The sequence below is a fragment of the Cebus imitator genome, unplaced genomic scaffold, assembly GCF_001604975.1.
Source record: "Cebus imitator isolate Cc_AM_T3 unplaced genomic scaffold, Cebus_imitator-1.0 Scaffold314, whole genome shotgun sequence".
NCBI lineage: Eukaryota > Metazoa > Chordata > Mammalia > Primates > Cebidae > Cebus > Cebus imitator.
The window spans coordinates 1,773,127-1,800,249 of NW_016107629.1; the positions used below are offsets into that span (position 1 = coordinate 1,773,127).

At 37.6% G+C, this 27,123-nt stretch overlaps 1 protein-coding gene across 5 annotated transcripts in view; it reads right to left on the bottom strand.

Annotated features, from left to right (window-relative positions):
• Window positions 1–27,123, bottom strand: part of ELF1 (E74 like ETS transcription factor 1) — a 109,787-nt gene that overhangs the window by 10,515 nt on the left and 72,149 nt on the right. For 4 of the 5 annotated variants that reach the window (XM_017503760.2, XM_017503758.2, XM_017503759.2 and 1 more), the window contains exons 3-5: window positions 11,365–11,545; window positions 5,539–5,646; window positions 4,048–4,215 (exon numbers count right to left, since the gene is read on the bottom strand). In XM_017503760.2, coding sequence (XP_017359249.1) covers window positions 4,048–4,215; window positions 5,539–5,646; window positions 11,365–11,545 — 457 coding nt within the window. The remainder of the gene's footprint in view (window positions 1–4,047; window positions 4,216–5,538; window positions 5,647–11,364; window positions 11,546–27,123) is intronic. The other variant, XM_017503761.2, reaches the window with a different exon arrangement.

The window sequence follows — 27,123 nt, forward strand, 5'->3', positions numbered from 1 at the left end:
GGCCCAATTTCATTTCTGATTTCTATAAACTCCAATTGGTTCTTTATCATATCAATAGTTTTTCAACAATAAGTAGGATATTAGTCTTTTTTTTTTTAAAGCAGTTTTACTGAGGTAAATCTGACACATTAAATAAACTATGTATGTTTAAAGGGTACAAATTGACAAGTTTCGACTATGTGTACTAACACCACCACTACATTCAAAATGATGAATATATTCACCACCCCAAAAGTACTTTGTGCCCTTCTGTAATCCTTACATCTCACCCTTCCTCACCCTGTCCAATCCACAGGCAACCACACATCTGTTTCCTGTCATTATAGATTAGTTTGCGGTTTCTATAGCTTTATATTAATATAAAATTGACCCTCAAACACAACACAGGTTTGAACTGCACAGGCCCACTTATATAGGGATCTTTTTTCAATAAAAGTTATATCAAGTGTACCTGTGTCTCCTGCCTCCCCTTCTACTTCCTCCATTTCTTTTGCCTCTGCCATTCCTGAGACAGCAAGACCAACCCCTTTTCTTCCTCCTCCCACCTCAGCCTTGCCAACATAAACACAACAAGCATGAAGACCTCTGGCTGGGCATGGTGGCTCACGCCTGTAATCCCAGCATTTTGGAAGACCAAAGCAGGAGGAATGCTTGAGCCTAGAAGTTTAAGACCAGGCTAGGTAACATAGCAAGACCCACCTCTACAAAAATAAAAATTAAAAATTAGCTGGGTGTGGTGGGGGCTCGTCCATAGTCCCAGCTACTCAGGAGGCTGAGGTAGGAGGATTGCTTAAGCCCAGGAGTTCCAGGTTGCACTGAGCTATGATCTTGCCATTGCATTCCAGCCTGGGTGACAGAGCAAGACCCAGGCTCTTAAAAAAAAAAAAAAAAAAAGACCTTTATTGATCCACATCTGCTTAATAAATACTACATATATTTTCTTTATGATTTTCTTAACATTTTCTTTTCTCTAACATAATTGTAAAAATACAATATTTAATATATATAACGTACAAAATAAATGTTAACTGTTTATGTTATCAGTAAGTCTTCCAGTTTCCAGTCAACAGTTGGTTATTAGTAGTTAAGTTTTTTGGGGAGTCAAAAGTTTTACATGGATTTTTGGCTATAGGAGGTTGGCAGCCCTAATCCCCACATTGTTTGAGGGTCAACTATAGAAGCATATTTTTTCTTCTTTTTCTTCCCTTAGCCCAATTATTTTGAGAGTTTTTTCTTGTATATAACAATCATATATTGTTTTATTGCTGAGTGGTATTTTTATTGTGTTGCTAAAAGTGCCACTGCACTCCTGCCTTGGTGACGACAGAGCAAGACTCAATCTCAAAAAAAAAAAAAAAAAAGGTACACAAATGCTCTTAGCAGCATTATTTGCAGTTGCCCTAAGTTGGAAACAACCCAAATGCTCATTAACTGCTGATTGGGTAAACAAATACTACATATTTAAGAAGAATTTGTACATAAATGGCCAGGCAGGGTGCCTCATACCTATAATCCCAGAACTTTGGGAGGCTGAGGCAGTGGATCACTTGAGGTCAGGAGTTCGAGAGCAGCCTGGCCAACATGTTGAAACCCCATCTCTACTAAAAATAAGAAAATTAGCCAGATGTGGTGCATGCCTGTAATCCCAGCTACTTGGAAGGCAGAGGCAGGAGAATTACTTGAACCCAAGAGGTGGAGGATGCAGTGAGCCGAGATCAGTCATTTATGTACAAATTTTTCTATGAACATGGTTAATCCTGGGTCTGTCTTAACCTGGGTTTACAACTAGATTTTAAACTACCACTGACATTAGGAGTTACCAGCCAAGTAATTAACACAGACGTAGCCCCAGGATTGTAATAACTATGGGGCACCAGACAGAAGCTGTTATATAATTGCTCAGGTGGGTTATACATTCAACCTAGGCCTTTATCTGATTTCCTCAGATAAAGCCATGTTGAAGGTGAACTCACATTTTGGTATCACAGAATACATGAGGAAGACACTTTCTGAGTGAGAAGCAACAGACACTGGAAACCCTAGTATTCTCTAAAAATCAAATATAACAGAATTATGAAATATAAACTTTACATGAGTATTAGAGTTTTTAAAGCAGAAGAACAAAAAACATGGTCAAAGAATAAGGCTATTAAAAAAGACTAGGTGGGAACTTCCTCTTCTAGTCAAGATAGAATAACAGAACATAGATTTATCCTCCCACCTGAAACAATTGAAAACACAGAAAAATTATGAAACAATGGTACTGAAGAAATTGGACATCGGTCAACAAAAGTCAGTCACCCCCGAGAGACAGGAAATAAGTGAGGCAAGTCCTATGGTTGCCCCACCTTAATACATGGAGAAAATAAAATTTGGAAAGCAGTTTCTGAAAAATATTTAATGTATACTTAACATGTGATCCAGCCATTCCACTACTAAGTATTTACTCAAAAGAAATTAAACCAGAATTTCTCCACTCAGAGCCCTGGCTGAATGGGATCCAAGCTTCCTTGACATTCGTTTGTGCCAATGGGTGGACTTTTTCCCCTAAGAGGGTATATCCCTACAAGGGTCCCAGTTACATGCTGAGGTCTCTGTCCAATACTCCATTTTGCATAGCCCGAGACCTAAGCTTCTGCCTCAACACTGGCAATAAAACCAAGCTCCTTGGCATATCTTTTTCAGCCCTTCTAAGCTGCCACAGTCTCAGCTCATGTTTACTATTTTTATTTTCCTCCTCATTTTCGGCTCTTGGAATTTCCCTTACTTTCACATGAACTTAGGTTTCTGGGTGGGTGGTGATGCTACTAACCAAGACATTATACTCAAAATACTAAACAAGCATGAATAGAATCAGAAGGCAATAAAACGGAAAAGGTGTCAGACTCTAGAATGCAAGTGTGGTCCTAACTGGCAAAAAGTTAAAAATTCCCATTCAACACATCCTAACATATTCCTCTTCAATTACTTACCAGCTGATTTCCAACTTACTGTATGTTTCCAGCTGGAGTCTTATACTGGAATCACCAGTACAGGCTAAACTATATCCCCTGGGAGGAAGTTAACTAGCCCTTACCCTCAAGCTCTTTATGAGCATGGATAAAAGGATTTGGATAACAATTTGAGGCTTTAAAAAGTTGGAAAATCCCTTTTCTGTAAGATAGACCAAATATTTAAAAAGTATAAAATAATTTAAAAAAAATTTTTTTGAGAGAGAGTTTCACTCTTGTTGCCCAGGCTGGAGTCCAATGGTGTGGTCCCAGCTCACTGCAACCTCAGCCTCCTGGGTTCAAGTGATTCTCTTGCCTTAGCTTCCCAAGTAGCTGGAATTACAGGCATGTGCCACCATGCCCAGCTATTTTTTGCATTTTTAGTAGAGATGGGGTTTCACCATGTTGGCCAGGCTGGTCTCAAACTCCTGACCTCAAGTAATCCACTCACCTTTGCCTCCCAAAGTGCTGGGATTACAGGTGTGAGTCACCAGGTCTGGCCCAATACTTTTTTCAAAGAAATGACTCTACTATGAAGAAACACCTCTTTTTCTTGTTTATTTATTCATTTATTTATATTTATTTCTTAGAGTCTCACCCTGTTGCCCAGGCTGGAATGCAGTGGCATGATCTTATTTGGCTGAAGCCTGGAATTCCTGAGATCAAGGGATATCCTCCCACCTTGGCCTCTCAAATATCTAGGACTACAGGTACCCACTGTGCCCAGCTAATTTTTTTTGTTTTTGTCTTTTTTTGTGTGTGTGCCCAGCTAATTTTTTACATTTTTTGTAGAAATGAGGTCTTGCTTTGCTGCCCAAGCAGGTCTCAAACTCCTGGCCTCAAGCAATCTTCCCACCTTGGCCTCCTAAAGTGGTGGGATTACAGGCATGAATCTCTATGTGTGGCCAAGAAATACCCTGTAATTTTCATTTTGTGCCTTCAGTGTTTTTCTTATGTAAGTTTTAACTGCTGCAGAAAAGAACTACATAGAATAAAAATGGTACATAGACTTCACATCAAGACTTGACTGTGTGCCCTAAATGAAGTAACCACCTACCTTTCTTTCTCTTAGGCTGTTCTGGTGATGAGGCTCCTGGTGAGTCTGCATATTTTTCTTGTACCTGTTGTGTTTCCATCACTTCAGGAATCCCATCTAATGTGACGGATACGTGGGTGACTGGGGCAACAACCATGTCATCTTCAGGTGAACTAAATATATTATTATCTAATGAAAAAAATCAACTAATTATAATCCATTGTGTATTAAGAGTAAAAAATGACTGATAAAATTTCTTGTTTCTATTACGACTCAAGATTAAAGTAGAAATAAAATCTTGAAATCTATTGCTGCTCTTTACTTTCTCTTCCCTAAATCAAGTACCCTAAATCAGCCCAGGCATGGCTGAGCTATTTCAACGTCTTTCTTACTTGACTTCCTATTACCAGCCTATCTTATCTCTCCTCTTCATTATTCATATAGCTGTGAGAGTTATTTGTGAAACCTAAGTCTGACCTGACCATACTCCTCTACACAAAAACTTTACACCCTGAAAATTAGGCCAAAAAAAAAAAAATTGACATATCTTTCCATAGTTCACAGGGGAAAAAAAAAACCCATAAGCACAACTGATCTCTGTAGCATGCCTTACAAAGTTTCTGTAACTTAGCTCCAAACCTACCTTTCCAATCTCATTTCCTACCCACCTTAAAGCTTACACTTCAACCACACCAAAACATTTTGATCTCAAATATTTCATTCCTTTTTTTAAAAAAACATATTTGTGTCTTATATCTTTGGCTCAGTTCCTTCCAGCTTGAATGCCCTTTCATGTCTCTTCTACCTAGTAAAAGCTTATTTGTCATTTACAGCCCAAGTCAGAATACTCCTTCAATGAAGCCAGTCTCTGAGATTCTCAGCTATAATACCCACTGCTTCTAGGGCAATTTGCTTTCTCTCTTGCAGCCTTTAGTTTTGGCTTTGTAGTTATTTACATAAGTACCTGTCTTCAAAATTAAACTGTAAGCTTGAGGAAAGAAACAATATCTGCTCATTTGTATCTCATGTTACTGCCTAATTATTGCTGCTGTGAATATAGCAAATATTCAATATTTTGGACAGATTTAGTAATAATTTATGAATCTGCTTGCTTTCTTGTCAGAAAAGTCCAAAGGACAACATGAATTTTAAAGCAGATCAATAATGTGGCAGTGAATTTTATGCCATGATGTGTTAGTAAAATTTTATTTGGGCCCTTGATACTCTAATACTTTCATCAATATGTTAAGAGAAGAAATTTTGCATGATCTACTATTTGATAACTAATAAGCTACTTTTTTGTTGTTCCTAAAGGCTTCATTCTCAAATTGTCACCTTTTAACTGTACATTTTTGCAAAGGTACCTCAATTCCTAATATACCCTAAAAATGTGCTTGTAACAAAAAATATATATAACATCATTTCTAATCTCTTGATTTTACTATCTAATAGAGAAAGATGGCAAGAGTAACTTTACACAGTACATAAACATGAACAATCATAACCACTCACTTATTCGTTTTTCATCCAGCATAGGGCCAGGAGAATCCATATTGAGGAGTGCCTCAGCAGCCTCAATAGTTTCAATTGTTTCATCCCCATCATGACAAGAAGCTTCAACTGTAACACATTTAAAGAGAAAATTAAATTAGCCACAAGACATCTGTTACTCTGAAATTCATACACTGCTCATCTGTAGAACCAGAATATATTATTTAATATTTTAGCTTATATACCTATGAACTATAAACATATAAAATTATACTAAACCTGGCCAGGTGCAGTAGCTCATGCCTGTAATCCCACATTTTGGGAGGTAGAGACAAATGGATTGCTTGAGGTCAGAGTTTGAGACCAGCCTGGTCAACATAGCGAAACTGCATCTCTACTAAAAATACAAAAAAAATTAGCTGGGCATAGTGGCACACACCTATAGTCCCAGCTACAGGCTGAAACAGGAGAACTGCTTGGAGCTGGAAGGTGGAGGTGGCAATAAGCCGAGATCATGCCACTGCACTCCAGCTTGGGTGACAGCAAGACTCCGTCTCAAAAAAAAAAACAACAAATTACACTAAAAAAAGAAATCAATATTTCCTTAATATTACATAGCCTGTCTTAAAAAAATCATAAATGGGGTGCTACAAGGACAAACAAGACAGTTTTTTGTTTAAATCAAATTAAGTCTGCATATTGCAATTGACTGACAACACTTCTTAATTTTCTTTTCATTTCTGAGTTACCATTCATCTCCCCAGTTTTATTTACTTTGCAATTTATTTGTTGAAGAAATCAGGCTGTGTATTCATGTAGGGCTTCCCATAGTTTGGATTTTGCCAACTGTATTCCTTTTGTGTAGGTTAACATGTTTTTCTATATTCCCTCTAATTGAGTAGTCCTATCTAGAAGCTTGATGAAATTCAAGTTTAATTTTTTTTTTTGGCAAGACAAAAACAATTATGTATTCTGATGACAGCTCAAAATACAATCTAATATAAGACTCAAATTTCATAAAATCACTAAACCTTTTTGGTTTGGCTTTTTTTTGTTGTTGAGATGGAGTTTCACTCTTGTTGCCCAGGCTGTAGTACAATAGCGCAATCTCGGCTCACTGCAACCTCCGCCTCCTGGGTTCAAGCAATTCTCCTGTCTCAGCCTCCCGAGTAGCTGGGANCACCATGCCCAGCTAATTTTTGGTATTTTTAGTAGAGACGGGGTTTCACCATGTTGACCAGGATGGTCTTGATCTCTTGACCTTGTGATCGACCCGCCTTGGTCTCCCAAAGTGCTGGGATTATAGGCGTGAGCCACGGCACCCAGCCTGGTTTTGCTTTGAGACAAGGTCTTACCCTGTCTCCCAGGCTAGAGTGCAGTGACTCAATTTTAGCTCACTGCAACCATAAACTCCTAGGCTCAAGCAATCCTGCCAACTCAGCCTCCCGAGTAGCTAGGAGTACAGACTCAGGCCACCAGGCCCAGCTAATTTTTAAAATTTTTTGTAGAGACAGGTTCCTGGCTAAGTTGCTCATGCTGGTCTTGAATTCCTGGCCTCAAGTGATCCTCCTGCCTCGGCCTCCCAAAGTTCTGAGATTACAGGTGTGAGCTACTGCATCTGGACAAATATGTTTATTACGAAAATTCTAAACAAAATAAAAATTGTGGAGTATAGGATAATGAATCCCCATGGGCCCATTCTCAGCTTCAATTATTATCACCAAATGGCCAATCTTCTTTCATCCACATCCCACTCACTGCCCCCAAATCCTTACCCTCTCTACAGGATTATTTAAGGAATCTAAGATAGCATACTTTTATCTCTAAATACTTTAGCATGTGTATCTAAAAGATGTCTAACACAATGCTACTATCATATCTTAAAAATACTAACAATAATTATTTAATATCATCTACTATAGGCTGAATGGTGTCCCCCAAAATTCTCTGTTGACATGCTAACCCCCCAGTATCTCAGAATGTCTTTAAAGAGATAACTGAGTTAAAATGAGATTATTAGTGTAGGCCCCAATCTAATATAGTTAGTGTCCCTCTAAGATGAAATATGAACACAGGCAGGTACAAAGAGAAGACCATGTGAAGACACTAAAAGACAGTCACCTATAAGTCCAGAAAGAGGCCTCGGAAGGAACTAACCCCAGCAATACCTTGATCTCAGACTTCTAGCTTCCAGAACTGTGAGAAAATAATTTCTTATTTAAGCCACCCAGTCTATGGTAATTTCTTATGGCAGCCCTAGCAAACTAACGCGTCATCAGAAGTGCCACCTAACACTCGTGAGAACAAAACTGTCCTATCCTTAGCTCTTTGTTCCCCTAGAGCTTCTCAAGGGCTCCCCATCATCCCCACTTTGGAATAAGAAAGAGGTTCTTCCCTTTTTCATGACATTGCTCAGAAAAGGATGGAAGAGTTAAACAAAGCTTTGGTAAGTTGGGAAGTAAGGGAAGAGGAAGAAAAAATGCAAAGAGAGAATCTGGTTTTCACAATCTGGCTTGCTTTCTAGACCCATTCTGCAAGTTATATTTTCTAGGGAAGAGCCTTTCTGTATCTGTCAAATGCTGTCTTCGGTCCAAATGCAAGACAGTGAAGCACTGAAGGGAAGAAACAATTCTTTCTCGTAAAGATCCAATACCTGCTTTCCTAGGTTTAATTCCCTCTCTGAGGACCAATGCCTTCTCTGATGACTAGAACCAGGAAGAAACACTCTTTCCAAAGAGACACTGGTCCCTAACTTATAAAGACTGTAGCCTTACCCTAAGGCTTTAAAAGTTACATCAGAATATACTGCAAAACTCCCACTGACTACAGGCCAGATACATGCATAGTGGTATTCATTCTGTTACATAAAACAGATCAGTCAGCAATGAATAGAAACTTCTAATCTGAATAGAAACTTCTAATCTGATTAGTCTAATTCCCTTACTGGTAAGGGAGAAGTAACTCTAGATTCAACAAAAAGCTTTTATTGGTTTGTTCTGAACAAAAAATATGAATATATGCAATAAATGCTTTGTAAAAAAAAAGAGAGAATGATATGGCTTGGATTTGTGTCCCTGCCCAAAACTCATGTTGAATTGTAATCCCCAAGGTTGGAGGAGGGGCCTGGTGGGAGGTGACTGGATCATGGGGGCAGATTTTCCCCTGGCTGTGTCAGTGAATGAGTTCTCATAAGATCTGGTTGTTTGAAAGTGTGTAGCACCCCCGCCACCCTGCTTTCTTTTCCTCCTGCTCCAGCCATGTAGGATGTGTCTGCTTCCGCTTCGCCTTCCACCATGATTCTAAGTTTCCTGGGGCCTCCCCATCCATGCTTCTTGTACAGTCTGCAGAACCACGAACCAATTAAACCTCTTTTTTTTATAACTATTACCCAGTCTTAGGTAGTTCTTTATGGAAATGTGAGAAGTGACTAAAACAGAGGACAACACAAAAATGAAGTATTGACAACCAATGTTATCCGTGGGGGCTTGGTCACTTGGTATGTGGCCTTAGGAAGTCATCTAACCTCTCTTAACTTCAGTTTTCCCTTTCTATTATGAGCATCAAATAAATAAGATAATGTATGTATTTTTAAAAACCTATTAGTGGGAAGGAGACAATACCATTTTTGTGCTATTCTTGACAAGAATGTATTAGCTCATCCCAGTCATTAGAAAATATCACACAGCTAAAATTGAGGGACATTCTACAAAATACCTAACCAGTACTCTTCAAGAGTCAGTTATCAGAGACAAGAAAAAACAAACTATTATAGACTAGAAGAGACTAAGGAGAAATAACTACCAAATGTGAGATTCTACTAGATGCTGGAACAGAAAAAGAACACTGGTATGAAACTGGTGAAACACAAGTAAGGTCTAGGTTTTGTTAATAATATTGTGACGAATGTTAATTTCTGGTTCTAGATAATATATACAATGGTTACATAAGAAGTTAACATTAGGGGATGCAGAAAGAGGAAAAGGAGGAAATTCTCTGTACTACTTGTAACTTAACTGCAATTTTATTCAGCTTCATATCGACTTTGTGTTCCTCTTCCCAGGTATAGCTAACTTCTATCATGATTTCCTAAAACAATGTTCCTGGTCCAGCTTTTCCCAATGATGGAAAACAGAAACTCACCATTTATCCACTTTCCAGTCTCTATATTTATGTGTCCCTGGCCATCTAAAAGAGTCTATATACCTCTCACAAATATAACCACATCCAGAACTTTTTGGTGCTGTGACAAAAATGTCAGCCCAACTTCTATTCCTTTGGTCCTACGTCTGTGCCATAAAGTTATCTTTTTGTGTATTATCTTTTGTTATCTTTTCAATATGATAGGTGAAAACTGTATTAATTTTTTTCATACTACATTTATTTGCTTACTAAAGAAAGCAACTCTTTTGGTCATACTTACTGGACAGTTATTTTTGTTCACTTAATAAGCAGACTGTTCACATTCTTTGCTCATTTAAGGTTATTACTAATTGGTAAGAGCTCTATACACATTAAGGATATTAACACTTTATCTACCATATAAGATGTAAATAGTTTTATTTGTCATGTGCCTGTTTATTTCGGTTATATTGGTTTTCAACATAAATTGATCAAGTTTTCAATATTTGTTATCCAAGTCAATCCATCCTTTTCCCTTTACATTTTTCTCTTAATTTTTATCCTTAGAAAATCCTTTGTTACTTTAAAATCAAATGTTCAGTCTTCTAAAGTTTTAAAAAATGGCTTTACTTGTTATATTAAAATTTAAAATCAATCTGGGATTCAGTCTGATATTCTGGAGCATGATTAAGGTGGGAATCTAACCTTTTCTCTCCCCCACCAGATGGATACAGTCATTTTTCCTTTCCCTTGATTTAAAACGTTACTGCATCATATGTTAACTTCCTAACTAGACCAGAACTTGCCTTTAGACTTACTATTTAGTTATAAGGCATTCTGTTACATGCTAAGGTAAAGCTGAGAACAAGGCAGCCCCAGTACTTGCCACCATGAAATTTACAGATATACCTCATCATACGGTATTATTTCTGATAAACTTTCTTTTATGAATAAAGATGCAAATACTTGCTTCCAAATAGTTTTCTCAAATATTCACAACATCCCTGGCCAAGATATATGAATGTAAATGCACAAAAAGAGAAAGCATGTACAGATTTCTAAGTGATAAAACTATTAATACTACAATCTCACATTTGTGTAGCCTACTCTTCAAGTTTAAAATGTCTTACTAGTTCTGACTGAACCAGAAAAGAAATCTACATTTGGGTCATGGCCCACTATTTCGCTTCCTGTGGAAGTGGTAAGAAAAGAATATTCCTCTTTCTTTCCCTACAAACAACTCATTTTGTTCACAGGAATATGGAGGGAGGCACATAAGAAAGTATTCAGTGAGCTGAGGGGGGTAGTGTGTGACTGTTGTCCCAGTTACTCGGGAGGCTGATGCAGGGGAATCATTTGAGCCTAGGAGTTCAAGTCTGGGCTCAATGATTCCCCTGCATCTTACCTGGGCAATACAGTAAGACCCCTATCTCTTAAAAAAAAAAAAAGTGCTCAGTGAAGACTTGATGAATTGAGTAGATTTGGTTCCTTTTACATGCCTCCTGTTTTGTCACATTCATCTCAGTATATTTAGGAGAGAAGAAATAGATGACAAAGTCCAGCAGATGAAACAGAAAGTGTAATTTTCTTCTCCATGTAGGGCTCTAGCTTCTGCAGGTAATAAAGTTCAAAACCAAGTTAGGGGTGTTTTATGCCCCACAACCTCAGGATGAGGACAATGCCTAAACTGTGGTGCAGCAAGGTCCTATTGGGTGGAGACACACGCACCTGTAAGGGTGATGTCATCATCATCGTCGTCTATGATTTCTTCTTCAGCAACATCCAGTGAACTCTCAGTAATCATGTCATTGGGTTCTTCCACGCAGGCTAGACCGGCGTAACTATTGAGAATATCAGCACCAGGAACATGTTCCACAATTACAGCAGGAAAAATAGCTGGATCACCAAGCTAGGAGGCGTCAGGGAGAGGTAAATGAAAATAAAAGATTAACGCAGTTTTGTTTTTGTTAAATACTGCTCAAAACTATTTTATACTAGCCATCAATTTAATTTTTAGATCATCAGGCTGTATCTTTACAATCCTTCTAGGCTTTAGGTAATTACTGTATATCTATTACAACCAAATAAACCTTCATTACTAATACTGTGTTTTAACTACCAAGTTTTCATTGGGTAATCCTATAAAAGTACTTTTAATGACATTAAAATTTAAAAATGAGTAAGATATCATTAATGCATAAGCATGAACCAAGAAGTAACATACAAATAAAATGTTAATTAAATAAAATCTCAGTGAAAGTTTCTTTGGCAAAATAAAAAAACAATCTGTGAGCTTAATATTACATTGTCACTTGGCATAAAGGCCATGTTTTAATAGCAGCTTTTTACTGAAGTGTGAAAATTAACCCTCATTTTCCATTATTGTCCTTTCAAGTATGGCTATATTAAGAGTATAAATTATTACTACTAATGACTAGTTATAACATCACAGAATTTTAGAAAGGACCCTTACAATTTAATGTAAGTCAGCTACCTCAACATTTTATAGATGAGGAATGTAACCCAGTGAGGGTTAACAACCTACTCAAAAATCAGTTAATTAATGGCAAAACTGATTAAACTACTATCTCCTTTACCATTCTGAAATAATCTCAGACTTACAAAAGTTGCAAAAACAGCACAAAGAATTCCCATACAACCTTCACCCATATTCCTTCAGTTCTAACATTTAATCACACGTATTTATCATTCTCTTCCTATATGATTATTTTCTGATGTGTTTGAAAGCATTAGACATATTGCTTCTTTCACCCTAAATATTTTGTGTTAATTTTCTAAATATAAAAATGCTATATAATCCAAAGAGAGCATAATTATCAAAACTAGGAAAATAACATTAATATAGTATTATCTAATCTTTAGACATTATTCAAATTTCCAATTGTCCCACTATTGTCCACTTATTTATTTATTTATTAAGTTCTAGGGTACATTGTGCAGATCATTCAGGTTTGTTACATGGTATACATGTGCCACGGTAGTGGTTTGCTGCATCCATCGCCCCTGTCATCTACATTAGGTATTTCTCCCAATGCTATCCCTCCCCAACCCCCTGCTATTCCTCCCGTAGCTCCCCACCTCCAGGCCCCAGTGTGTGATGTTCCCTTCCCTGTGTCCATGTGTTCTCACTGTTCAACACCCACCTATGAGTGAGAACATGTGATGTTTGGTTTTCTGTTCTTGTGTCAGTCTGCTGAGAATGATGGTTTCTAGATTCATCCATGCCCCTGCAAAGGACATGAACTCATCTTTTTTTATGCCTGCATAGTATTCCATGGTGTATATGTGCCACATTTTCTTTATCCAGTCTATCATTGATGGGCATTTGGGTTGGTTCCAAGTCTTCGCTATTGTGAACAGTGCTGCAATAAACATACATGTGCATGTATCTTTGTAATAGAATGATTTATAATCCTTTGGGTATATACCCAGTAATGGGATTGCTGGGTCAAATGGTATTTCTAGTTCTAGATCCTTGAGGAATCTCCACACTGTCTTCCACAATGGCTGAATTAATTTACACTCCCACCAACAGTGTAAAAGTGTTCCTATTCCTCCACATCCTCTCCAGCATCTGTTGTCTTCTAATTTTTTAATGATCGCCATTCTAACTGGCATGAGGTTGTATCTCAATGTGGTTTTGATGTGCATTTCTCTAATGACCAGTGATGATAAGTTTTTCATATGTTTGTTGTCTGCATAAATGTCTTCTTTTGAAAAGTGTCTGTTCATATCCTTCGCCCACTTTTTTTTTCTTGTAAATTTGTTTAAGTTCTTTGTAGATTCTGGATATTAGTTCTTTGTCAGATGGGTAGACTGCAAAAATTTTTTCCCATTCTGTTGGTTGCCGGTTCACTCTATTGATTGTTTCTTTTGCTGTGCAAAAGCTCTTTAGTTTAATAGATCTCATTTGTCTATTATGGCTTTTGTTGCCATTGCTTTTGGTGTTTTAATATGAAGTTCTTGCCCATGCCTATGTCCTAGATGGTATTACCTAGGTTTCTAGGGTTTTTATTGTGTTAGGCCTCATGTTTAAATCTTTAATCCATCTAGAGTTAATTTTTGTATAAGGTGTAAGGAAGAGATCCAGTTTCAGCTTTCTGCATATGGCTAGCCAGTTTTTCCAACACCATTTATTAACTAGGGAATGCTTTCCGAAATAAAGCGTATTTGAATAGGAAGAGAGGATGTTAAATTGTTCCTGTCTGCAGATGACATGACTGTATATTTAGAAAGCCCCATTGTCTCAGCCCAAAATCTCCTTAAGCTGATAAGCAACTTCAGCAAAGTCTCAGGATGAAAGTCCAGTTTCATCCAGGTCCCTGTAAAATCGCAAGTATTCTTATACACCAATAATAGACAAACGGCCAAATCATAAGTGAACTCCCATTCACAATTGCTACAAAGAGAATAAAATACCTAGGAATATAACTAACAAGAGATGTGAAGGACCTCTTCAAGGAGAACTACAAACCACTGCTCAAGGAAATAAGAGAGAACACAAACAGATGGAGAAACATTCCACACTCATGGATAGGAAGAATCAATATCATGAAAATGGCCACACTGCTCAAAGCAATTTATAGATTCAATGTTATCCCCATTAAGCTACCAATGACTTTCTTCACAGAACTGGAAAAAACCACCTTAAACTTCGTATGGAACCAAAAGAGAGCCCACATAGCCAAGACAATCCTAAGCAAAAAAANAAAAAATAGAAAAAACTACTTTAAATTTCATATGGAGTCAAAAAAGAGCTTGTGTAGCCAGGACAATCTTAAGCAAAAAGAAAAAAGCTGGAGGCATCATGCTACCTGACTTCGAACTATATTACAAGGCTACTATAATCAAAACAGCATGGTACTAGTACCAAAACAGAGATATAGACCAATGGAACAGAACAGAGGCCTTAGAAGGAATGCCACACAACTACAACCACCTGATCTTTGACAAACCTGACTAATGTCCTTTTAAAAAGTTAAAAAAAATTTTTTTTGGTTGTAGGTTTCATTTAGTAAATATCATGTTTCTTAATAAATCCTTTGACTTGGAACAATTTCTTCTCCTTTAAGAAGTTATTTGATCTTTGTCTTTCACAATCTTGACACTTTTGAAGAGTGCAGGTCATGTTTTGTAGGATGTCCACCCATTTGGGTTTGTGTATTTCCTTATAATTAGATTCAGTTTGCATTTTTGGTAGAAATACTAAAAAAATAATATTATGTCCTTTCAAATATGTCCGGGGTGTCTAAAATATCTATTTGTCCCCCCACTGCTAGGGATATTAGTTTTTAATATATATTTACATTCATATTATTTATTGAGACAGGATCTTGCTCTGCTGCCTAGGCTGGACTCAAACTCTTGAGCTCAAGTGATCCTCCCGCATTTGCCTCCCAAATAGCTGGGACTGTAGGTGCATGCCTCTGTGGCTGGCTTAATTTTGCTCACTTAGTTAAGGAAGTGTCTACCAGGTTTCTCTATTAATCTTGGCTCACTGCAATCTCCGCCTCCTAGGTTCAAGCTATTTTCTTAAATGTAAGAAAAAGTTGCTGCTCATTGATAATAATGCCAGGCACCTTGCTATTTTCCTTAAATAAGCCTGCTATATTAAAAATATTATTTATGGTTTCATTATAACTAAGCAGCCTCAGTCTTTTAAAATTAATGTTTACAGAACTACACACTGAGGTTATTCTATCATAAGGATTTAATTACCTAAATTAAATATGTATCATAGATACTAAATATTCTTGCCTTCAAGAATGCTATGTTCTGAAATTTATGGTTAATAACCCTAAAACACATTTGGATCGTTTTATTTCAAAATGTTTCTTCCTGTTTCAGAAAAGAGGAAGCTAGCTAGAAAAGTAACTGGCTCTTCAAACAGTAAAACAAATTTTAAAACAGAAACTGGGAGGAGGTTCAAAAATTATACTATAGAACTCAGGCACAGGTGGCATGTGCCTTTAGTCCCAGCTACCTGGAAGGCTGAAATAGACAGATGGTTTGAGCCTAGGAGTTCAAGGCTGTAGTGTGCCATAATCACATCTGTGAATAGCTACCGTACTCCAGCCTGGGCAACATAGCAAAACTCTGTCACTAAAAAAAAGAAACGAGAAAAAAGATTATACTGTAACTCACACAAATACACTTCACACACAGTAGAGAAAATATATAAAATGTCCAAAGCAAAGCAGATCCTTCCCTTTCCCTTTTTTTGACAGGTAAATTGTAGAGATGTAATCCAACCTATCATGAACAAGCACTTGTTCAAACACTTTTCCTTTTCTTCTCTTCTAAGAGCTCAATTAAGCTTCTGGTCCTCTAACAAAGCTTAGCCCAGAGATAAGCACTTTTATGCTGCAAAAACCCTATGTACAAGGTAGGAACAGGGTACATCACTTCATCCACTGATAGTAAGGTCGCCTACCAAGTCAGAGACAGGCGTGTAAAATGCAATTCACAGGAGCAGTTCTCACCGAAATGAAACCAAAATATTCTTCCCTATCCAAATCTATTTGGCTCCTGCAGCTTGGGTAGAGTGCACTAATGTGTGCATTAGGTAAGAGGCTTGAATCTGTTTACACAAAATACATCTAGGTAACACCTCTCAGGTGACTAGAAAGACTCTTCCCCCTCTATTACCATATATAGAAGGAAAATGCACACTCTTGAAACTCCAGCTGCTGATCTGGGCTTATGATAAACTGCTTTGTAAACTGGACTGACTAGTAGCTAGCTAAAGTATGAGTCACCAAGAACCTAAGAATTCTATAACCACACATTCTATGATTCCTTCCAGAGAGCTGGTTCCCAACCTCTTAAATAAAGAAATAGTAAAATTTCAAATGCTGAATTTTTCTAGGTTTATATTTTTTAAATAAGTAAAATATTGGGACTTGCATTAGTTTGCTATGGTTGCTGCAATAATGTACCACAAACTGGGTCCCTTAGCAGAAATTTATTGTCTCAATAAATACCTAAGTCTGAAATCAAGGTATTGGCCGGGCTGGTTCCTTTTGCAGACTGTGGGGGAAGAATATGTTCCAGGCCTCTGTCTTTGGCTTGTAGATGGCTGATCTTCATGTTTACATGGGTTCTATGTCCAAATCCAATTCCACCCCCGCCCCCAACCTTTTTTAAAATTGAGACAGTGTGGAGTGCAGTGATGTGATCTCACCTCTCCCTGTGTCGCCCAGGCTGGAGTACAGTGACGCAGTCTCAGCTCACCACAACCTTAGCCTCCTGGGCTCAAGTGATCCTTCCACCTCAGCCTCCCAAGTAGCTGTGACTACAGGCACGCAATATCATGCCTGGCTAATTTTTAGATCTTTTGTACAGATGGGGTTTCTCCATATTGCCCAGACTGGTCTCAAACTCTTGAGTTCAAGCAATGCACCCAACTCGTCCTCCTAAAGTGCTGGGATTACAGGCGTGAGCCACAGCACCCAACCCTAACTTCACCTTTTTATAAGGACACCAGGAAGTGGAGTAAGGGCTCCTCTCTACTGTAGTATAACTGCTTTACTAATTACATCTGCATGATCTTATTTCCAAATAGGTTACACTCTAAGGTACTAGAGGCTGGAAATTCAATATGTGAATTGGGGTGTGTGTGTACACATGCACAATTCAACCAATAACAGAACTTAATTTGTTTTAAGTCTATCATCTGACAATTTGTTCACTCTGCCCGAAGTAACTTCTATAAACTAGTCTTTTCATTGTTTCCAAATTGAGATTGGATATTATTCTTCAGGTTTCTTTGTTGAAGATCATAAAATCTTACCCACCTCAGTTATTTCTACACCACTTCAAACAGACCATTTCCCAAGATTTATTTTTAAAATGGCTTCATTGGCCAGGGGTTGTAGCTCACACCCGTAATCCCAGCATTTTAGGAGCCGAGGAGGGCAGATCGCAACATCAGGAGATCAAGACCATCCTGGCTAACACGGTGAAACTCTGTCTCTACTAAAAATACAAAAAAAAATTGGCCGGGTATGGTGGCACACACCTGTAGTCCCAGCTACTCGGGAGGCTGAGGCAGGAAAATTGCTTGAACCTGGGAGGTGGAGGTTGCAGTGAGCTGAGATTGTGCCACTGTACTCCAGCCTGAGCGACAGAGCAAGACTCCATCTCAAAAAACAAAACAACAACAATAACAAAAACGGGCTTCAGGAAGATCACAGATATTCATAAAATAGCCATGCTCCTAATAGTTAGCAATACGATGTTACCTACTTTTAAGAAATGAAGGTGTCGGCTGGGCGCAGTGGCTCACAACTGTAATCCCAGCACTTTGGGAGGCCGAGGCATGTAGATCACCTGAGGTCTGGAGTTTGAGATCACCCTGGCCAACATGGAGAAACCTCATCTCTACTAAAAACTATAAAAATTAGCTGGGCATGGTGGTGTGTGCCTGTAATCCTAGCTACTCAGCAGACTTAGGCACGAGAAGCTTGAACCTGGTAGGCGGAGGTTACAGTGAGCCGAGATTATGCCACTGTACCCCAGCCTGAATGAGAGAAAGACTTCATCTCAAGGAAAACAAAACAAAAAAAGAAAGAAATGAAGGTTTCAGTGCTTCTTTGATGCCTTAACAAAATCATTACATTCCATTTGACTGTAAAAAATGACCTCCCAAACACTTCTAAAAGCTCTCATTGTTTAAATAATTAGATTAGGCATCTTTCCTATCTTTTATTTGAATCAGGAAATCTACTTAAATTCTACCAGTGCTTATCAATTTTCGATGTACACATGGGGAAACATTTAAGAATATCAATATTTGACCTCACATAGGGTAAAATAAATCAGACTCTTTGGGAGTGTGACCAGAGTCTGATATTAAAGCTCCTCAGGTGGGTCCAATTTGCATCCAGGCTTCAGGACCACTGCTCTGAAGGATGACAAGATTCAAAACTGCATTCCCTCAGCTGAGTCAGCTCTAATTATTCTTGCCAAGATCTGGGCTATTAGTAATCCAAACAATTATATCTTTATATTATTAGATCTTTTGCTGTTTGTCACTTGCAGATTATTTTCCCCTTTGGCTTTGGAATAGAACCAAAATAAGCCACAAACCATGGGGACAAGAGAGGGAAGATCTCCTGGAATTAAAATCTATCAAAGGTCAGAGTTTCCAAAGCTTCAATATCTAGAAGCAAATTAAATTGTAGCGATAAAGTGATTTTCAATTGTTTTGTGACTTTCTGGAAGGTCTTAACAGCTCCAAAGTGATTTCCCCTTTCTATTAATTATAGATAAATTTAGGATATATGTTGAAAGCAAAATTTTAGCAAACATTTTTGAAGCAATAATAATATTCAAACCAGTTTTAGCAGAAGAGAGTTACAGTTCCCCAAATTTCAACACTGTCTACGATATAGTTTCCACTTATTGTGGTTGATCACATATGTGGCAATACCACCAAGTTAAAAAGAGAAGGAAAGTGACCAGTGTAAGCAGTACAGTATGTGACTCCCCTAACTGGGCTTGCTTGTTCCTTCAATATACCACAATCCAAGGTCCTACGTGGATATTTCAGAAGTTACGAATCATTCTTCCAACTTTATTAATAATTTTATTCATCAGGGTTTTGGGTATCAAAAAGCACAAGAACTTTCATATAACCTGTTTGCCAAGTTTCTCTAACAGCAGAACCCAATCTGGTAGATGCTGATTGTGAGCATCCTGTCAAAATCCTCTATAAAATAGCTTAAAATGAAATATCTATGAAATATTTTCCTAAAATAAAAAGCAAGTTAAATTTAGTCTTTAGCATTTCTCCAAAAGCAGACACTACTTTTTAAAGGCAGGTACATAATAAGCACATCTTCAAGTACTTCACGCGGTGTCTTTGTACTGAGGCAAGAAAACACTGAGAGGGGTCTGGAGCCTTACTCCTCCCATAGTCTTCAATGGCTCTCCTGGCTCCAAAGCCTCTCCAATAGACATACAAATTAAACACTGCACTTGCTATGAAAACACATCTTTGAGACACATTCCTGTGCCCTGCCTTTGAATCAGACTGAAGCCTCAAGGCCTTATCCTGTGAAGACACTGCTTTGAGGACTTCTGAATTATTCTTGAAATGACTTTCTTTTACATTTGGTTTAAAAAACAAAAACCCAGCACCTCGTTCTATTACAACATGATCTGACAATGCTTTACCATGTACCAAATGCACTACATATACACATGACGAACAGGGTGTAACAGTAAAAACTCAGGTTCTTATTTAAGGTAGGACTCCACCATGGCCTCGGTATTTGAACTCAGGCAAGTTATCCAGCCTCTCTAAGCTTTAGTTACTACGTCTATCCAAAATAATAATATCTTCTGAAGTTGTTGTAAGAATAACGTGTAAATAAATCATTTGTTGTAACACATGGCATATAGTAAGCAACAAATAAAATGTTTTGATGATTAAAGCCCTTCAACATTTGATATGGACAGAAATAAACACTCAAAAACTGACTTACTACAATCTCACATGAACAGGCATGGTTTTGTTTTTATTTTTTTGAGACAGGGTCTTACTCTGTTGCCTAGGCTAGAGTGCAGTGGTGTGATCATAACTCACTGCAGCCATGAACTCCTGGGCTCATGCAATACTCCTGCCTCAGCCTCCCAAGTAGCTGGGACTATAGGCTCATGGCACCATGTCTGGCTAATTTTTTAATTCTGGTAGAGATGAGGTCTCTCTATGTTGCCCAGGCTGGTCTTGAACTCCTAAACTCAAGCAATCCTCTCTCACGTTGGCCTCCCAAAGTGCTGGGATTATAGGTGTGAGCCACTGTGCCTGGTCTTTTTGTTTACCAATTTTTTTTTTTTTTTGCTTTATTATTTCTTTTGCTTTCTTTGACCTTTAAGCTCTGTTGCGACTTGATTTTGTTTTATTTTTAATGAGAATAGTCTTTTTGGAACATTGGTGAACAAACCTTAACCATCTACACTTAGCAACAACATTTAGCTTCAACTAAAAGCAAATGTTGATAAATACATGTGTTCACTTTGGGAAAATCCATGAACTATATGCTTATTACCCATGACTGTTTTTACATTTATGCTACACTTCAATAAGAAGTTTAAAAAGAAGAGGTCCACCTGATGTGAGAAACAAAACTTGAAAACATCTTCACAATACTATGATAGTATTCCTTCATTATCTCATATAAACCATGATCGAATTAAAGGAAATCTCTGCACACAGTGCATCTACATAGATAAACACACAAAAAACTAGGGTGATTGGTAAACAAAATGAAAAGTTGAAATCCTTTCAAAAAATCCCCATAGCACATTTTTAATAATTATCTTTGGGAATAAATAATATGGAACATATTCATATTCCAAGAGTATAAAACAACACTGCTCCCTTTCCATATAATGCCCCTCCTCAATGGTTTCCACTGTTACTAATTTCCAAAGCATATTTTAAATGATTTCAAGAATTGATGTATTACACAAAACAAGCTAGGATTGTGCAATAGATCTCCAAGGCCCAGTACAAAGTTTTCTGTGAAGAATTCTTCACAGCCAAATTCTCCACATACTTTAAAAAATCTGCCACTAAAACAGTTCCAAATATTTCTGTTGATTAACTCAAGCTCCCTATAAACACTTTCTATTCTTCTTTTTCTTTCAAGACAAGGTCTTGCTCTGTTGCCCAGGCTGGAGTGCAGTGGCACAATCACAGCTCACTGTAGCCTTGACCTCTGGGGCTCAAGCAATCCTCCCACCTCAGGCGTGTGCCACCACACCCAGCTAATTTTTGTGTTCTTTGTAGAGATGGGATTTTGTCATGTTGTCCAGGCTGGTCTCGAACTCTGGGGCTTAAGCAATCTGCCCGCCTCAGCCTCCCAAAGTGCTGGGATTACAGATGTGAGCCACCACATCCAGGCTTTTATTCTTTATCATAAAATAAAAAGTAGTTTTAGCAACCAGGTAGAAAAGTCTATGTAGTTGTAGTACCCACTGCTCAACACATTGGTATAAATTATAAGAACATCATAGTTTTACTGACTACAGGTGTAGTATATGAATTTAGTTCTTAAAAATGTAATACGTAAATGTATTTGGGAAAAGGTAAAAAAAAAACTGCACTAATCCTAGATATAATCAATATAAGATACAATTTACTTAACAGTCTTCCGTAGTCTCTTTTTCCTTTATGGTTCTTTTTCTCTCTTATACCCTAGCATAATGGTTAAGAGTTTGGGCTCTCTCAAGTCAGAAAGTCAATTTCAAAGCAAGTGTCACTTTACAGTGTGTGTTTCTGGGTAACATGCATTCCTTCAACCTCTTTGATTTCTCATTATATGTGTTTTCCTTACTTGGAAAATGGGGATAACAAGTTGTCACACCATACAGGCTTATATACATAATAATATAAAATGCTTATCACGGGCAGGGCCTGGCAAGGGTAAGATACAATAAATGTTCATTCATTATTAAACAACATATTCATTTTTAGACTAGCCTAGTGTTCATATGTGTGTATGCACATTCTGCCAGGTTTTGGTATCAGTGTTATGTCAGGTTTGTAAAAATTGATTGGGAAACTCTCTCTGAACTCAAACTATTTAAATTAGTTCATTAAATCTTTAAGACAAGGACTCTGTCAGTGAGACTCCAGGCTAGAGTGCAGTGTCACAACCATGGTTCACTGTAACCTCTACCTCCTAGGCTTGAAATTCTCCCACTTCCGCTTTCCAAGTAGCTGAGACCAGAGATACGCGCCATCACATCACACTAATTTTCAAATGTTTTTTGTAGAGATAGGGTCTTACTATGTTGCCGGGGCTGGTAAAGTTGAAAATAGCTCACCCATGAAACTATTTGGGCCTATTGGTTTTGTGCACATGGGTATTGTTCCCTGGCAATTGCCTCAGTTTCTTTCATTGTTACTGGCATATTTTCATTCAAAGAAAAAAAAATCTACGTTATTGCCATTCCAAAAACATAAAATATTCCAATGCATGAGCTCAAATGAGCTCAAAATCAAATCCCTATACTCTTCTGCATTATCCCACCATCCCTTAAAATATAAACAAACAAAACAAGTATTGTCAAGATTAAGGAGGAAATTAATGAACAGCTAAAAGACAAATTATCCTCTAGTTAATACTCCAAAAGAGTGTTAGTAAATCAGAACTGGAATCCAGGCTTATTTAGTAATTCAGCTAGGTTACTTTGAACAGTAATTATTCTGGATGCCTTTGTAACCCTGCCCTACAAGTCTATCATAGGTGAAAGATACTAATACAGGTCTTCTAGTTAGAAATATATTAAAGATAACATTATATTATAGAAAATGGGAAGAATACATTCTCCAACATGCAGCGACTTGTAAGAATCCAATTATATGTAGAGAGACTATAAACTACAAAGACCTGTACAAGATGTCAGGCAGTCTTACCTTCACACTGTATTCAAGACTAAGGCAAGTCATGTGTTCTTGGCACAGAGGTTAACATCCAAAGCAGCATCTTTGGATGTTAACCTCAGTGCCAAGAACACATATGTGTCTCTATTAGCCTCCTCATTTCCCAGTGGCGTTTATTCTCCAATATCCTAATTTTATTTTCAGATAGAGTCTCGCGCTGTTGCCCATGCTGGAGTGCAGTGGTACAATCTCAGCTCATTAGAACCTCTGCTTCCTGGGTTGAAGCAATTCTCCTGCCTCAGCCTCCCGAGTAGCTGAAATAACAGGTGCCTGCTACCACGTCCTGCTAATTTTTTTTGTATTTTTAATAGAGACGAGGTTTCACTATCTTGGCCAGGCTGGTCTTGAACATCCAATATCCTAATTTTTATGGATTATGTACCTGCTATGAATGTCACATAGATAAACACGTGGCTTAATTAAGGGGAAAAAAGGATTCATGTGTCTGGTCATTGACACAGTACTTTGAACTAAAAAAACTCACTACAGCACTGTGTAAAAAGTTCTCTAGTCTCTGTCTTTGGGAGCTCTTCAATATAATAAACTATAAAATAGAATAAAGTGGTACCCCTAATGTGGTGATGATGATGGAAGCAGCTGCTATGTTAAGAGCATCAGAGGGCTTTATCCACTTAATTCCCACAACACTAGGCTATATATTATTAAAACTTTCTAGTGAACCAGCCAGGAAGCGCTGAAATCTGAACCCAGGCAATCTGACTCCAGAGTTCACAAGTTTAACCACTACCAGTACAGGATCCTATAGATAAACCACTTAGAATGTATTATTAAGTCATAATGAAAGTCTCATCCATATTAATGCTTGGATCAAAAATACATACATAAATTGATAGTTCTCTTCTAAATGAACACTGTCTATAGACCTACAGCTGAAATAAGTTTGTTTTACTTTTCTTCTTTTTGAGACAGGGTCTCATCTGTCACCCTGGCTACAGCGCAGTGGCAGGATCACAACTCACTGCAGTCCCCACCTCCTAGGTTCAACTGATCTTCCCACCTCAGCCTCCTGAGTAGACAGGACCACAGGCAGGCACCAAAACACCTGGAGATATACATATATATATATATATATTTTTTTTTTAAATAGAAATGGGGTCTCCCTATGTTGCCCAGGCTTGTCTCAAACTCCTGGGCTCAAGCGATCTTAATGCTTTGGCTTCCCAAAGTGTTGGGATTACAGGCATGAGCCATTGCACCTGGCCACTTCTGTTGGCTCCAGTCAGAAGCAGTGTTTCTGAAAAATCCTGGCTTCTCTCTTGCACAGCACCATCAAAAACATAAAGGTCTAAGTAAAATGGTCTTTTCTCCAGAATTCCCAAAGATAATGTTTGAGGTTCCATTAAAAACCCCTGTGGAGTTGTTTTTAACGAAGTCTAATCCTAGTGTAACACTGTCATGAAAATTGGCTTTCTTTAGTCTTTGCCTACATTTCTCTTTGTAGCCAGGATAAATTACAATTTGTCCATGCATGTCAAAAAGTAAGAGTCAATGAGAATAATCTGTTTTTTTTTTTTGCTGGAATGTCCACTTTAAAAGCTTTAATAGTATTGGTAGGTTGTCTGTATGCAGCTACATGTGAACAGAATTAGTTACGAGGTAAAGAAACAGGTAGATTTGGGGGGTGGAAGGTGCAGTAAATTTTAACCAGGTGTAAATGTTTATTTACAAACTAAGTAGATTAATAAACATCACAGTAGTCACTACCAGTTTGATAAGTGTTTTAAACATGCAGATTCTGTATAACTCAAAGATTTTAAATAAAATCATAAAGGGGGACTTTCTGCTACTAGAAGATGGACTTTGACAAGAAAAGAATAAAATGAGGCAAGGCATCCTTGAATAAAGGCAGTTTAGCTACAACAGAGCCTCTCCCAGAATTGAAAATTCACGCTACCTGCTCACAGGTATGAGAGAAATTAGTGGTACTCCAAAAAAACTGAACAATGCCAGGGCAAACTATGTCAAAACAAATGTTAAGGGAAAATGCTCCCTTATAGTATAAGTCTACCAGATTTTTAAAATCCCAAGTCACAAGTTTATTGGCTTACTCTAGAATCAAGACAGCCATTCTAGATCATCAAAGGAAAAATGTGACAACAGAACAAAACAAAACAATCTGAATGAATTTGTGTAATTGGTATGCAAGTCACCAAAATCATTTTCATCATCTCACCTACCCAATTGGGTAACAGAGATTATCCAGTGGAAGACAAGAGCAATTAAAAGCTTTTTCTTGATTTATCTCAGGTCATTAATATGAGGACTGTGGAGCCAACAGCAACTGCTCTAACTATTGACTACTTCCACGTGCCATGCTATAGGTAAATGCATTGCATAAACATTTAATGTTCATAACCTTGGGAGGTAATTCTGTCATTTTTGGTGAAAGAAATAAAGCTCTGTGACATTTAAAACCTTGTCTAAAGTCACACAGCTACAGCAAGGTTCCCAAATTGATGTTTTTTTATGCCATATCACACAGACTCTTGACTGACAAACATCAATTTTCATGATTCAATATCATGTCAAAGTTGCAGGCAGTGGACTGAACACATACTAATCAGTCACTGTTTAAATAATCATCTCTCACCTAAGTCTTTAAATAATAAATTATTTTCAAGTGTGTACATTGAGATAGGAAAGGGGAGGGAGGAGATTACAGTTAGTTGGGCCTCCCAGTAGTTCCACGGAACAATGGAAGTTTGTTCTAAATGTTCGTTTTTATTTTGCACATGCCATGAAATAAAGTAGAATAGGGAAAATGCAGAAATCATGTAAAACCATAAAATATAATAAATTGTTAAACTGTCACCTAAAAGATCACCTTTTAGAAGATCGAAGTTTTTTCCTAACTTTAATCTTTGCATCATTCTGCTAATAAGTTTCCTGGTCTCCTATCTTCATTACTTTCTCTCAATATCATATTAGTAGAAGCAGGTTAAACAGATCAGCTTACAAATGTTTTACCAGTCAAAATATTATAATGTAGCATTTCTAATAACAATTCCTTAGCAATTTTCCAAAAGAAGAATTGCTCTAATATTGACAATTGACAATTTTGGTTACTATTCTAACACACACACACACACACACACACACACGCACAAATGCACGCACACACACACACACTTTTCATCAGTACTCTATGTTGAAAATGATCCTTTTTTAAAAAAAAAGACCAGTAACACTACCTGTTTATATAACTGCCTATCTTTTATCTGCTATGTGTTAACCGAAACGGAAAGACAAAAATCTTCAAAGTCACATAACAAAACTAAGACACATCAAAGGTGTCAAATGTTAGGGAGAAATTTCTTTTTTTAAAGTTATATTTAGAAGCAACAGAGGTACTAATTTCCTTTTTTCAACTCAGCAAGGCTGTTCTACTTTTTTAACCCAGCAAGGTTAGGTGATTATTTTCTGAAAGAAGTTGCCAACTCTATTTCCAACAAGAAATTGATCAACACAAACCTCATTAAAAAATAGCATTCTCTGAAAACGTGTGCAGAATGGATAAAATGTGGTACATCCTTATGATAAAATATTATTTACAGTAATAAAAAGAATGGAGTAGTGATACATGGCACACCACAGATGAACCTTGATAACAGGATGCCAAAGTAAAAGAAACCAGTCACAAGAGAACACATATTCTATGATTCCACATACTATAACTGAATTGTCCAGAATAGGCAAACATACAGAGACAGAAAATGGATTAGTAGTTCCCAAGGGCTAGGAAGAGTGGGGAAGAACAGGTCATGACTGCTAACAGGTACAGATTTCCCTTTGGTGTTATAAACATGCCCTAAAATTGATTATAGAGATAGATATGCAATTCTGTACAAACTAAAAACCATTGATTTTTACACTTTAAGAAGATGGATTAAGCCGGGCGCGGTGGCTCAAGCCTGTAATCCCAGCACTTTGGGAGGCCGAGGCGGGTGGATCACGAGGTCAAGAGATCGAGACCATCCTGGTCAACATGG